This window comes from Microplitis mediator, chromosome 5 (assembly GCF_029852145.1).
Source record: "Microplitis mediator isolate UGA2020A chromosome 5, iyMicMedi2.1, whole genome shotgun sequence".
Lineage (NCBI taxonomy): Eukaryota > Metazoa > Arthropoda > Insecta > Hymenoptera > Braconidae > Microplitis > Microplitis mediator.
This window is the reverse complement of record NC_079973.1, coordinates 24,564,482-24,579,508: the sequence shown is the minus strand read 5'-3', so window position 1 is coordinate 24,579,508 and position 15,027 is coordinate 24,564,482. Positions and strand designations below refer to the sequence as shown.

Sequence of the window (15,027 nt, the reverse complement as noted above, 5' to 3'; positions counted from 1 at the left end):
GGGGGGTCAGGCAGGGCTAAAAAATTCACAAATAAAATTTTCGAGCTTAGCGGAGAGTTTTTTGGTTGGCCCACAAAGTCAACCCTATTTCAGATTTTTTTTTTGAAAAAAAAATTTAAAAAAAAATTTAATGACTAAAAGTAGACGATAATTTTAGTAAAAAAAATACAGGCGGTTTTTATATAAAATTTAATTATTTAAAATTAATTGAAATTGAATTTTAATAAAACTTTTGGTTACAATTAAACTATTGAGTTTATGTAAAAATATATAGAATTATTTTTTACAGACAATTTTATTCTCTAAAAATTTTTTTATATACAATTTTGCTGTATCTTTGATAATTTCCCTTGAATTTTAATTTAAAGCTCCACTGCAACATTTTAATAATTAAATTAATTATTGCGTATGAAAAATAATAAAATAAAATTGTGCATTTAAAATAATGATTTATTTGTTACAATTATAGACAATTAATTTCATTAAATGAAATAAATTATTAATTATCTCTATAAAATAAAAAAAAATTTTTTTATAATTATAATTTCAATTGCAATCCGATTGATGTCAATTTAAGATTTCTACAAGCATTATTTTATATATATTCACTTTATCTTAATAACAATAACTAAACTTTGGTTAAAAAAAAATAATAATTAAGTACACACACAATTATTATAAATAACGACCAGTGATGACAGTGAGATTCAAAGTTTAAATTTAATATTAATTATTTTTATAATTTAATAACTGAATTAAGGTAATAGATAATAACGTAGCTACCTAATCTAACAATTACACATTTCTGTACAATATATTATATAAGTGATTTAAATTTAGGTAATTAATTAATTATTATAATTAATTAAACAATTTATAATTTATAATCTGAATATATTTGCCTCAACTTTCGTACTCGAAACATTTAACTTATTTACTTTTTATTATTATTATTATTTTTTTATCAACATTGCATTTCACTTGTCATTGGCTATCATTACCAATTAAATAGGCTGCCAATTATTATCATTATTAAGGACAATCTCGAACAATACCTCCTACTTTGTAAAAATATTCAATGACTTTCACTGTCATGGCCGTATTAATATTTCATTAATCAGTTTAAAAAAAAGTTAAAGCGTTAATTGAAAAAAGGACAATGAAGTTACAAGTTTACCGAGATGTAAATTTCAAAAAAAATTACTTCCGGTTCTTATCAATTGGTAGTCAAACGAAATTTGTTTGATAAAATTCAGTGAAATTCCAAGGAATGAAAATTCGTTTCAAAAAGTTCGACGTGTGGAAATTTTGAACTTGAGACACATTGGAACTCCGAGTGACTTTTTTTGAACTTATGTAATTTTGATAGTAAAAAAAAAAGTTATCTAGGATTTTATATAAGCAAAATTTGAGTCAAAAAAGAATACTCTCAAGATTTTTCTCAAAACGTAATTTTACTACACTTATCCTGGTTACGAAAAAGTTAAAAAACCTCAAATCTTGAACTTTTTTTGATTCGTATATGAAACTCTATTGGTTTCTAATAGAAACTTTTTTCGGAACAAGGGTAAAATGAAATAAAAACATTATTTTTTTGACTCGAAATTTGCTTATAATTCTACATAAACTTTTTTTTTACTATAAAAATTACAAAAGTTCAAAAAAAGTTCCACTCGAAATTCAAATCTGTCTCGAGTTTAGATGTTCCAAATATCGAACTTTTTTGGAATCTTTTTAAAACGAATTTTTTTACACAGGATCTTCGGGTCAAACATTATAATTAAAGTCAAATTTTTCGGATAAATTTTTTTTCGAATCCATATCGTGGCGAAATCGCAACTGCGTTGTCCTTTTTCCAATTAATGCTTCAACTTTTTCTTAAACTAATTAACAAAATTTGAACACGGTCATGACAATGAATGTCATTGAATATATTTAAAAAGTGGAGGGCACTGTCTGAGAATATCCTTAATAATAACAATAATAATAATAATTGAACCTCTCATTATGAATTAATTATCGCGATGCCTAACTATACATATATAATTTAATACAATAATAATAATAAATATTAATAATTACACCGTCAAATACATGGGTTACATGTAACTGTAAGTGTATAAATTGATAAATTTATTATTTATTTAAAAACAAAATAATTATCGTAATAAGTGGGTAATAAGATAATTATTACTCATTAAAGAGATTATTAACCTTTTAAATACTTCCAATATAACACCTATTATATTTATTATTGCTGCAGCAAAATGCATTAATCCATTTGCTATTTAACTTTACGTTCATGTAATCGACAATTATTTTTTTTAAATATTTTATCCATTTATTTATTTATATATAATTATTTACGATACGTGATTCTGCCTCATAATTATAATTAAATTCTTTTCTATTACTTTTAATATTAATCGTCCATTTTCTATTATTTTCAGTGACTTTATTTATCTAGTTTTTTCCATTTGTTTCAATTAACTTATAAAGTACCGATAGCTAAACGGTTATTTTTATTGTTATTGTTATTTTTTTTGGTGGACCATTTTTCCATAATAATAATAATACTCTAATTATGTTTATTGAACTCTGCCGTCACTCGTTATCGTCGTTAATTGTTAAGCTTCCACTTAAAAACGATATTAATCTATTAATTTATTTTAATTGGCTCTGACTGTTCTGTTTTATTGATTACGCAGATAGTATTGGTTGTTAAATTCAATATATATTTGTTTAATCAGACCCGGTTTTGAGACGACATCGAGTAAGACAGGGGAGGTATTCCGGAAAAAAAAAATAATTTTTATCAAACTTTAGAAATTTTAAATCTGCATTAGTATTAAAAGATCAAATGAAATCTAGAAATTTATTTTTAAATAAAAATTATCAATTTTTAGTTATATAATTTTATAAAATAATATATATGCAAGTTTTTTATTAGTAATATGAAGGATTTTAATTTCTATAGATAAAAATTATTTTTTTTTCACGGGTTTATTTTTTAATTAATTCTGTTAAATTAAATTAAGTAACGGGCAGCGATTTTTATATTTAATGAGGGTGCAATGGTTTCTATAATTTTTATGATCTACTGATTGTGATTGTGATAATGATTAAATGAATAATGTTATTATTATTATTATTATTATTATTATTATTATTATTATTATTATTATTATTATTATTATTATTATTATTATTATTATTATTACTATTATTATTATTATTGTTATGAATATTATAATGATAATGAGGTGTAATGATCACCTTGCTGTATGATTTAAATTGTAGCAGTGAATTGTTATTTATCGACGTGCCAGACGATTTATTATTATTATTATTATTATTATTATTATTATTGAATGTGTGATACAACGTATTGACAACGAACATAGCGCACTTTATTAACCAGACGTTTGTTACTCTTCGTTTAATCTCGTTGTTAGTGAACTTTCCTGTAATTTTATTATTAAAATTTCTGTTAATAATTATTTTAATTTGTAAATAAATTTAAAAAAGAAAGAGGTAATTTTATTTTACAACGAAAGTACTCGACTTTTATTTTGTTTATTTCGAAAATATAAAATAAATTTAACGAGAAGATTTATTTGTTTATTGAAAAATAATATGGAGTCAAAGAAGATGAATGTAAATTTTAATAAAATATAATGTATGAATATATTAAATTGTTGATTTACGAAATAGAATGTAAATACAATTATAAGTACGAGTTGGAAATAAAAATTTTATGAAGGGAAAATATGTAATAGTTTCAACGATATTATATAAATAACTGATGTATAAATATATGAATTATATTTATACATGAAAAAAATTTTATTTATCTCAGGATTTCGAATTTTTTAAATTTCCATTTACTAGACCAGTCACTTTTACTACAAAGGTAGAGCTTCATGTTTTTATATCTATTTAAAAATAAAATTAAAAATGTATCTGAATATCGAAACGTTTTTACGTAACGAAAATAAAAATAATTTATGTAATTTGACTCTAAAGTTCACTTGAGGGGTAGTTTGGGGTGGCCTGCAATTATCGGCTAACACGGAAAAATTTCAGAAACTTTAATTCAGTAGATTATTTAAATTTCTTTTCATTCCGTGAAAAACTTTCCAATGTTCAGATACATAATAAAAGTATAGATGAAAAATTACCTAATTTAGGTGTTCACAGTCCGAAGTATCCACCAATAGTAGTGGCAACAATGACGGCAAGAATAGCAAGGCAGATCATAATCATGATCTTCTTCTGCTCGCGGCAATAACAGACATTTATAAACATTTATTATGATATTACAGGTAATAATTCAAACATAAAACATTTAAAATTTCAAAATGTTTAGTGAAAATAAATTTATTAAATAATAATAATTGATATTATGTAAATAGTGTCTCATATCAACATCTCTTATTTTATCGGCATTCAGTATCATGTAATTTAATTTATTGTTAATCATATTTTGTTTTTCTATTCAACATGTCGACGCTCTGTCCACTGCTACTCTTTTTAAAAAGACTTACACATAAATCTACATGCGCCAGCGGTACCTGAAATAAATCACAGAAACAGTTGCCGTGAAATTGAATGTCAACACCTACTTCAATCGCATGTTACATCGGCTTAGTCCGGGTTCGTAACATTAAACATATATATTATATTACATATTTGACTACTGCTCGGTAAATACAGTTTATGAATATTCAATATTATTATTATCTAAGTTAAATATATAAATTTGTTTCTATCAATTCTAATAATTAACAATCTATTTATATTTACTAAATATACATAAATTTATATCATATATTTATTACTACTTAAGTTTTTGTATATTTTTTATTAAATGCTCAATTTTTTTGCTTACTAAATTACATAAATTTATTACAATTAAATGCTTAGTTGATTTAAATAATAAATTATATATTTTTATTGTTTTACAAAAAATTATTTTTAAATAAAAAAACCATGAGATTTTTTTTTCATATTAATCTGGTACCGACTAATCTCTATTGAATATTTTATAATCCGATTGTGTTGTAAAGTTGTAAGCTTTTACGTATACTTTTATTATATATTTAATACCTGAAAAATATATAATTCTCTAAAAAATAAAACCAGCACACCAATAAAAATTTTTTTTTTAAAACTCAGCTAAATTATTTTATAAATTTAAATAAAATCCCCAAGTATTGCTCGAGATATTAAGAAGTGACAGGAAATTATTTTTTATTTTATTTTATTTACTGATGAAGATTTTAAGTTTAAAAAAAATAATTTTTAACGTTCGAGTGAATCCCAAAAATAATTAACCCTCCGTTCGTCGCGCTGCGGCGTTCCGCTGCCATGTATTTAATATTGCGATGTTGCCAAGTATCATAACTATGATTTTAAAAAGTTAAAACCACCCAAGCTTATACGACTAAATTTTTTTTAAATTTTTTAATAAAATAAAAATTTTGTATTAAATAAAAATATTAAAGAAAGAGATGAATTATATGAGCTAGAAATAAGTCGCTGATGGTAACTGGCAACACTGCGCAGAAAATCAGAACAAATTCAACTTTCTCAGGTTTTCTAACAAAATAAATTATTTTTTAAATATTTGAAATATCGAAAAAATAATTATCATTCATTCATTCGATACTAAAAAGTACAGTAGAAGAACTCGTAAAATTTCAAGAGACTATGAAATTTTTTTTTCTTTTTAAATAATCTTTTAATAAAAATTGCGACGCTGCACTCATAGCGCGACAGACGAAGGGTTAAAATTTCCTTTTTTTTAATTCAGTAAATAATTAAATAAAATAGTGTCACTAATTGATATATTATTGAATAATTGGGTCTTTTATTTACCAACTAAATTTTACGAAAAAATTTCATATATTTATTATAATTATATATATATTTTAACTAAGTAAAATAAACTATACATGCATCCCGTACGTACTATAGTGAAGAATAATTTCAAAATTCATAATTAATAATAATAATATACATAAATAATATGATAACGTATAAATATAAATATTGAAATAATAAAAAATACAAAAGACGGCGCTAGCAAAAATAAACGAAAGCTCAGGCAACCGTCATTAATATTAAAGAATATTACAAATAGTGATAATAATAAGAAATAAAAACAGCACGGAACGAACATAAATATCGAATCGATACTTACTCAGATAAATCCTCGACCCATTACACAATGAAAATATGTACAATATCTTGTCGTTCTTGGGTTACATTTTTCTCATTTATCGTTTATTGTTTCTATACTTTATCATATTTCATTTTTCCTATCATTCATTCTCTTAATTTATTTATTATTAACAATTAGATCATTTAATTTAGTACATAAAGTTTTTCTTCAATTACTATTTTTAAATTGATTAATATTTCTGTACATTTTAATTGCCATTATAATTTTAATTATAAATAATAAATTAACATTGATGGTTATTTTTCCAAGCGCATCAATTTTTTTTTCGCAAATACTTTGCTATTGTGTTCTAAGTCCTACTTTTTTATGCTGAATTTACTTCTATTTTATTATTATAGAGTATTGCGCGATAGCTGTGAACATATTGAGGATTATCTCAATTAAATTTGTCATTTTTTTTTTTTTTTCTATCGCTTTATTTTATTCATGTAAATATCATTCACACAATCATACTTTTATTAATATAAGTACCTATACAATACAATATAGATTTTTAAAAATCTCTTTCTTTTCCTCAAACTTAAATATTTATTAAATTTATTTACAATTTTAAATAAATTTATAGAAGAAATAATTTTTAATAAATAAATATATAAATGTATCTTACGTATAACATTTACTATATTTATTTTTCAGATTCACTATATTTTATTTTTTACCTTTTAATTTTTAAAAAAAGTTTTAACGAAAATAAAGACGTAAGAGCGTAAATTGTTTTTTTTTTAAAGAAGAAAAAAATGGAAATTAAAAGAAGAAATGAAAGATTTCGTGATGGAAAATACAATAGTAGATTTTTATGGATTATGATGATCCCTCGCGTGTTTCCTTGTCATGACGATCAGTTATGACAAGTTAAACTCGAGAAGAAAGACTTGAATAGAGTTTGAGGTATTAAATAAAATATAAAGTTATACTGTACAGAAAATATACCGCAGCCTCAAGTACCAACGTCTTGTAGTTAATTTTGAAATATAAATAGACTAAAATTAATATTACAAGAAACGTTAAAACTTAAATACTTAATTATACAGACGATAACTTTGCGGTATGAATTCATAATCAACTTAAATATTACGTCATTCCATCTTAATTTTCGTAACTAAAACTTTTTAGCTCCATAAAACTACCGAGGTAAAAATGAATTTTTAAATTTAATAGCATATTACATACCAAGGAAGGAAAGTTGGACATTCTGACCCGTGTGTGTAAATGTCTACCCGAGCCAAAGGCGGCAAATACGCACATAGGGACGTCCTACTTTCTTCCGGTCTGCATAATATTTTTCACCAGATCTACACCTGAAACTTTAAATTTTTCCCTCTGGGAAGAATAGCGCATGCGCTAATTTTAATCATTTGCTTTCGTATAGAAAAAAATAAGGACTTTCTTCCTTCTAAATAGGGCGAGAATTAAAACTTTAGGCGCAGGAATGATGAAAAATTTGTGTGTTGGTGATCGTTTAACTGTTTCTGTGATATATTAATAATTTATGTCAAATTGACAACCAAAATAACAATTAAAATGATGACCGCCACTGTCAGGCAGACTATTATCAGGATCATTTTCTGTAAAAACAAAACATAAATAATAAATTTTCTATTTCTTGTTTTAATTATTTCAAGTGAAAATAACCGATCACCAGTGACAGTGTTACGAACCTCGAGAAAGCTCAGTAATTGATAAATAATAATTAATAATTAACACATAAATATAAAAAGGCCTCATGTACATATACGAGTCTTAATAATTATCAAACTTGAATAAGGCAATCAAGATACCCGTCTCCGTTTCATTCAGGGTTTAACAAACATTACTGACGAATATCGCATTACTAATTACAAAAAGACTTACATTCTTATACGTCCTTTTGACCAGAGAACTTCTTAGAGCCAAAAGGCCGTACAATTTTATTTTTTATTACAAATCGTTTTGGAGACTTACTTTTAAACTCAAAATTTCAAAAAAATTTTTGAACACCACGAGGGAATATAATTTGCCATGCGTTTGAGGCTTTCAAAATTTTTAGCTTTAAAAAAAGTCTACCAAACATTTGACAATGAAAAAAAAAATCATACTCTGTTAAAATGAATCAGTGATATACTTGGGACTGATTCGCAGTGAATATTAACTAATTAGAGTACATTTACTGATTAGTTTTAAGAGAGTACACCCTTCTGACTTTAGGAAGCCTTCTAAAGTTAAAAGGGCCAATAAAAATTTAAGTCCTTTTGAAACTAGTAACGCGATATATATATTTATGAAACGTTCTCGAAGCACGAAACAACTTGTTTATAAGCTTGTGTTAGTAACTGTTTTGAGTACAGTAATGTTTAGTTAACTTTGTCATTTGTATTTACTTGTTGTTAATTAGCTTTGGATTTAGATGACACAAGCGATAGGTTTAATTGCAGTTACTGTTGCTGTCATAAATTAAGTTGTTGTAAGTTAATTTAAATTATTATTATTATTATTTATTAGTAAGTACAGGGAATAGACTTAGGATTTTGTTTATTACTATTAATATTTTTTTTATCAAGGATTTTAATGCCAGTCGCGTGGAGAGATAATGATTAATATCGATTGTCTGATCTGTCTATTTATTACATTGTAATTAATAGCGACCATGCCAATGATACTGAGAGTCATCTTAAATCTCTCTCCTACCTCTTTAATATTTTTTAAAATATTTATCTCCCTTAGTTTTAAGATTAATTACTATATTATTTATTATTTTTATTTTAAATAGTGAAGGCAATTAAGACGAGGCAAAGACTTACGATAGATTAGTTAAGATATTACACATTATTATTTATTTGATGAGTTAATTTATTCTGTTAACGAAGCATTCATTTATTTTTACTCGGTATTGCAATTTTAAAACTTGTGGCAGCTCCATTATTTTTTTTTAAACGTCAAAATAAAATGAAGTAAAATAAGCATAATTTTGTTATTAGGCCTTGTAAATTATTATTTTAAATATATTTTATTAATGGGCTAGAGAATTAAAGCCTCAGTATTTAAAATAAAAATTAAAGAGATTTAATAATCAGATAAATTATAATTTAAAATAATTGGTTTAAAAATTTACTATGATTATTTTTAAATTACATAGAAAATTTTTAAGTTTATAAATTATCTTTTATAATTATTTCAACAGCTAATAGGATTTTTTATGAAACATTATTTATATATATTTAAACTATTTGTTGTTAATTAAATATTATAGATAAAAGATAACAATCAATAATAAATAACAGCGTGATATTATTAATAAATAAAAAAATTTATAAATAATTAATTAGATATTCGGTCTGCGATAAATAATTTCGATATATTTTACCGATAATTTGATTTTTATGTGTCATGCTAATTAGTGTTATTAAATTTATGTATCAATAAATATTTCAAAAAATTGTGCAGTCACAACATTTACATTTATAGAAATTAGTACGCGGGCTATTATTTTTTTTTTATCGATGTTAAATACTATTAACCGTACTTGAATAATTATTTTTTAAACACACACTTAAATTAATAATCAATACGTAAATGTTATTAATTATTAATAATTATTTATCGACAGTTTTACATAAATTAAGTATGAGAAAAATTTCTAATATTTTACTTTTTCTAAACAATTGACAAATTTATCTAAAATCTTTTTTTTATTTATTTCTGATCTATTCTAGAACACTGAAGGCTTGCCAATTTTTTTAATTCAATTAATTATTAAAAAAAAATTTTTTTTCTATTAATTTTATGCCAATGGCATCACAATTATTATCATTATTATTACTATTATTATTATTATTTTTATTATTATTATTATTATTATTATTATTGTTATTGTTATTATTATTATTATTATTATTATTATTATTATTATTATTATTATTATTATTATTATTATTATTAATTATTATAATTATTTGTTAATAATTATCTTCACATTCCATTCTCTCTTTTACTCTCCATTCAGTTTGGAAATGGAATGAACGATAGCACAATGGAGATTAGTATGATGACGAGAATAGTGACGCAGATCATAATGAAGATCATTTTCTGTGGACAAAAAGGACAAGTTATGTCTACATGTGTTTTATGCATGGCCATTGTCACGGCCATGCATGTCAACATCATCAGTCGTAATCCTTTTTTAATTAAACAAAAAAGAAAAAAAAGTAAACAAATAAAATAATTAATTGTTCAACAAATAAAAGAGAGTAGGAATGGAATTAAAAATTTATTTACATAAAATGTGTTATCTAAAAAACGGCGTTTACGTAATCTGTTTTACTTTACATGCGCATGTCGGTTAACTAATTAAATTTTAAATTAAAAAAATTCATTTGAAAGAGTTGATGCTGCACTGGCGTTTTTAAATATATTTAACTCTTTCAAATAATTATTTTAATTGTCATATTTTAACTCCATGCTTTATTTTTCTACATCTATAATTAAATTAAATGGAAACAGAATCGCATTAAAACAAGTGCTGTAAAATTTTTAATAAATAATTAATAGTAAAAGATAATATTTAATTATTTAATGCTGGAGCAAACAAGTTTCCCATCTTAAAATTTTCAGTTTGAAAATTTTTAATGGCTAAAATTTTTTTTCGAGTCAAGACCAAGCAGTAGTCGCTAAATTAAAGATAATTAAAGCTGTCAAATTATAATTTCATGATTAAATTTATGTATGGAATAAATAACAAAAAAAAATTGCGCTGATTTCAGCCTACGCGCCGATTGAGCATTTTGAGATAAAAAATATCCCAAGATAAAATAATTTTATTTTTGAGCTGGAGCGTGTATTTTAAGTCAAATTTATCAATCAAATGTTGATAGCCAAATAGAAGAATTATTATTTTATTTTAGAAAAAAAAAACAAGACAAAAAAAAGCTAATCGACGTTCTAATTAGCAAATTGTTTGAATTAATATTTTTTAGTAGGTGATTCTGTGCAACTTTCAGATAGTAATAGTAAGAAAAAATATTATTTGAGTAACCTAGACAAAAATATTATACATATACTAGATATGGAATTGATTTCTAGGGTTCTAGGCCAGAATATCCAATGTAAAAAGATCCAGTGCAAAAATATCTATGAAAAATATCCACAAGTCATTAATTTTCTGCATAAATGGATAATTTTTTCACTAGATATTATTGCATTGGATATTTTTCATGGATATTATTGCGATGGATATTTTTATGATGGATATTCTGACCGGTCGACGATTTTTAGATGAAAAAAAAATTTTAAAAATTACTTTTTTTCGCATAAATGGAGAATTTCCTGAAATGGAGTTAGAAAATTTGCTAATTAGAACGTCGTAATAAAATATTGCAAAATCTCACTTCTTCAGTAAGCGGACAAAGGTTTAAAATATTAAAAAAAAGGATAATGTAACATAATTTCGATTTAGATGAAGTTTAAATACAAAATTTACATTTTGCAAAATTCTGTTCTGTCACCAGTGAAAAAGAATTTTTGAAGAAACGTCAAAGAAACGAAAAAATTCAGTAGTAGTTCGAAATCAACTTTTTCTGACCGTATTTTCTACTGAAAAAAAAAAAATGATACAATTTATCACCTTTGAAAAAAGTTTCCAAAAGAGTCAATTGTTTTCTTCTTTATATTTTCAAAAGCTTAAAAATCGTAAAAAAGTCGTCATTGCATCACGTTTTGAAGTTCAGAATAGTCACCGCTTTTTAAACTTTTTTCCAACAATTTTTTTTCTTCCGGCATTCCAGAAATTATGTCAAATCCCATAAATTAAACTTTTGAAACCTCACGAACTTTTGTTTACAAGCTACAAATAGTTTGACCTCACATCGATTGTTTACTGCATTTCCCAATTTACCTTTTCAATTTCAAATGCTATAAAGTTATGAAAGTTTTTTTCTTATTTGAATTTGAAAATTCAAATTTTTATGTAAGTGTTTTCATATGTATGTGTATGTGTGTGTGCATGTGTATTTGTATTCATTGTACATATGTGGATATGTTTGTGTAATTTTAAAAAAAATTTAATATTCAACTCCCTTCTCCACATATAGTGCATATATATAATTTTTCACAATTTTCTAAAGTGTATAAAAATCGCTTTTTCACCCACAGTTTTGTTGATTATTTTTTTCATCTTCTGTTTAGTATCTTGCTGGTAGTCTTGTTCCTATTTCCTGCATTCAAACATGAAATACAGTCTAAGGTTACCGCAATTTTTTTGCCATCCATAAATATCATCATAAGTTTTATCTTTAGGAATCGATTGTCTCGAATTTAGCAACTATACTGACGGTTCTCAACTCACAAAACAAAATTTTCGGCCCGAATAAATTAACATCCAGCTTTAAGAAAATTTTAAAAGGCCCAACTTTTTGCCCCAACTTCTTGTTGAAATTAAATATTTTAAAAAGCGTTTTCATTAAAAATAAAAAATCACACGGTAACAAAATAATAATAATAGTAATAATAATAAATAAAATACCCATTTCATGCTCATATGCAAATGAAATATAGTAATGTGATATCTAACGATATTTTAAAGCCTGCAAGCAATATTTCTCTTGTATTACTTACTTCGTTCCTTAGTAACATCTTATTTCCACTTAGAAGTAAGATATTACATTAAGATAGCGACATTTTCTTTATTACATATATTTTTTATCTTCTCCCTTATTTTTTTATCATTTATTACTCTCAATTTAAATTTATCTTCTCATTTAAAGTTATCACATTTTTCTGTTCATTTACTTTATTATATTTTTTAATAAAATAATAATAATAATAATAATAATTACGGTTTATTCCATTAACTCTACCACAATATATTTTCTAACATGTAACACACGCGTACTAAAACAATTAGGGGATTATATGTACATTAACATCACCAGTTTTTAACGAAAAAAAAAAATAAAACAATATTTTGAAAGTTACCCGGGTCAAAAGATCTAGCCTCAATCCAGCCTCATTGAGTAAAGAAAGCATTTTGAGACTCAAATGATGTTCAAAAAGCCTCAATGAGCCTCAAATGATTCTCAAAGATCCTTAAGAAGCCTCAATGAGCCTCAAATGAACTTACTACTCGACTATGTAATTTAAATTCGATTAGTATTATCTGAGGCTCTTTGAGCATTATTTGAGGCTCATTTAGGCTCTTCGAGCATTCTTTGAGGTTCATTGAGGCTCTTTGAGCATTATTTGAGGCTCATTGAAACTCTTTGAGCATTATTTGAGGCTCATTGAGGCTCTTTGAGCATTATTTAAGGCTCTTTGAGGCTCTTTGAGCATTATTTGAAGTTCATTGAGGCTCTTTGAGAACAATTTGAGGCTCTTTGAGCATTATTTGAGGCTCATTTAGCATTATTTGAGGTTCATTGAGGCTCTTTGAGCATTATTTGAGGCTCATCGAGGCTCTTTGAGCATTATTTGAGGCTCATTGAGGCTCTTTGAGCATTATTTGAGGCTCATTGATGCTTTTTGTACATCACTTGAGGCTCAAACTTCTTTTTTTTACTCAGTGAGGCTAGATTGTGGCTTAATTGGGTTCGATGAGGCTAGATTGATACTAGATATTTTGACCCGGGTAAATACTTAAACTTTTTTAACAGAAAATTATTTTAAGTTTAGTAAAATAAAGTTTAATGATAAGTATTTTTTTTTAATTATAGAAAAATTAAATTTATTTAATAAAAAATAAATTTGAAAGCTCAAAGGTCGAAGGATAAGTTGTAAGAGGTATTTTTAAGAAAGTTTTTAAATGTGACATTTCATGTCGATCAATCGTTTTTTACAACCAGCTCCAGAAGTATGAGAAAAAAAGCTCAGCTGAGTAATTCGCACGGGAAATAGGACAAGTACGGGCACTCAGCGATGGGAATAATATTTAGTTTTACGATATGTGTATTAAAAAAATACTGTTATATATATTTACACAGAAAAAATTTTTTGATAAAATTTACCCTGTAATTTAAAGCAAACCTGGGCCAGAAACAAAAGAAATACGGAAAAAATAAAAACTAAGTACCCTTTGTTTTATTTTTTATTCTTTTTTCAATTAAAAATGAACAATATCTAGAAACAGAAGAGTAATTATTCATCTTGGCCCCGTTTTACTTTCAATTAACGAGTAAAATTTATTACATAATTTTCGCCATGTAGATATAATTGTAGAGCCCGAAAGATTTTAAGAAAATAACTTTTGGAAAGATAGTCAATCGCGTTATTGACATCAATAATAAATTTAAATGATACTGAAGTTAGCCGACGTCTAGAAATTTTTGGATTATTTTTCAAAATTATAAATTATAAAAAAATTGCACCCAGAGTTTTTTAAATTTTCTACATGTGCATATTTTTATTTTTTTATTTTGTTTTAAATTGAATTCTTAAAAAAAAAATCCGAAAATTGCGAACTGTCTGCTAACTTGAAGATCATAAATTTGATAATCGGTATTTGAATTATGACAGTAAGTTTACCTTGCGCGCCTTTGATTGATATTCTTTGGCCTTCTTGAGCTGACCATGAGCTTGACCAACGTGGTCAACAGTTTGTGTGACGCAGTATTCAATCCGGTCCACCAATTCACCCTACCACAGCGCGCAATGGAGTCCAGGGCGGGAAGGGTTTTTTTTTAAGGGATGATTGATTTTTCACGAAGGATTAAAGAGAGCTCGGTCGGTTCGTGAGTTATTACCAATTTAGTTATAAGAATAATAATAATAATAATCACAATAAAAAAAAGCAACAACAAACATACGAAAAATTTGTA

The 15,027-nt window shown here is 25.1% G+C and overlaps 1 protein-coding gene across 5 annotated transcripts in view; it reads right to left on the bottom strand.

The window, feature by feature from the left end:
- Window positions 1–953: 953 nt before the first annotated feature.
- The window catches only part of LOC130667550 (syntaxin-1A), a 65,262-nt gene continuing 51,188 nt past the window's right edge, over window positions 954–15,027 (bottom strand). Inside the window, exons 9-11 of one of the 5 annotated variants that reach the window (XR_008989856.1) lie at window positions 6,206–7,812; window positions 4,182–4,275; window positions 954–3,464 (exon numbers count right to left, since the gene is read on the bottom strand). Coding sequence is in view for 4 of the 5 variants with exons in the window: in XM_057469200.1 (XP_057325183.1) it covers window positions 10,223–10,309; window positions 14,735–14,845 (198 nt within the window). In the remaining variant the exon portion in view is untranslated. Of the gene's footprint in view, window positions 3,465–4,181; window positions 4,276–6,205; window positions 7,813–10,161; window positions 10,310–14,734; window positions 14,846–15,027 lie in introns of those variants that run through there. The other 4 variants (XM_057469201.1, XM_057469202.1, XM_057469200.1 and 1 more) reach the window with 4 other exon arrangements.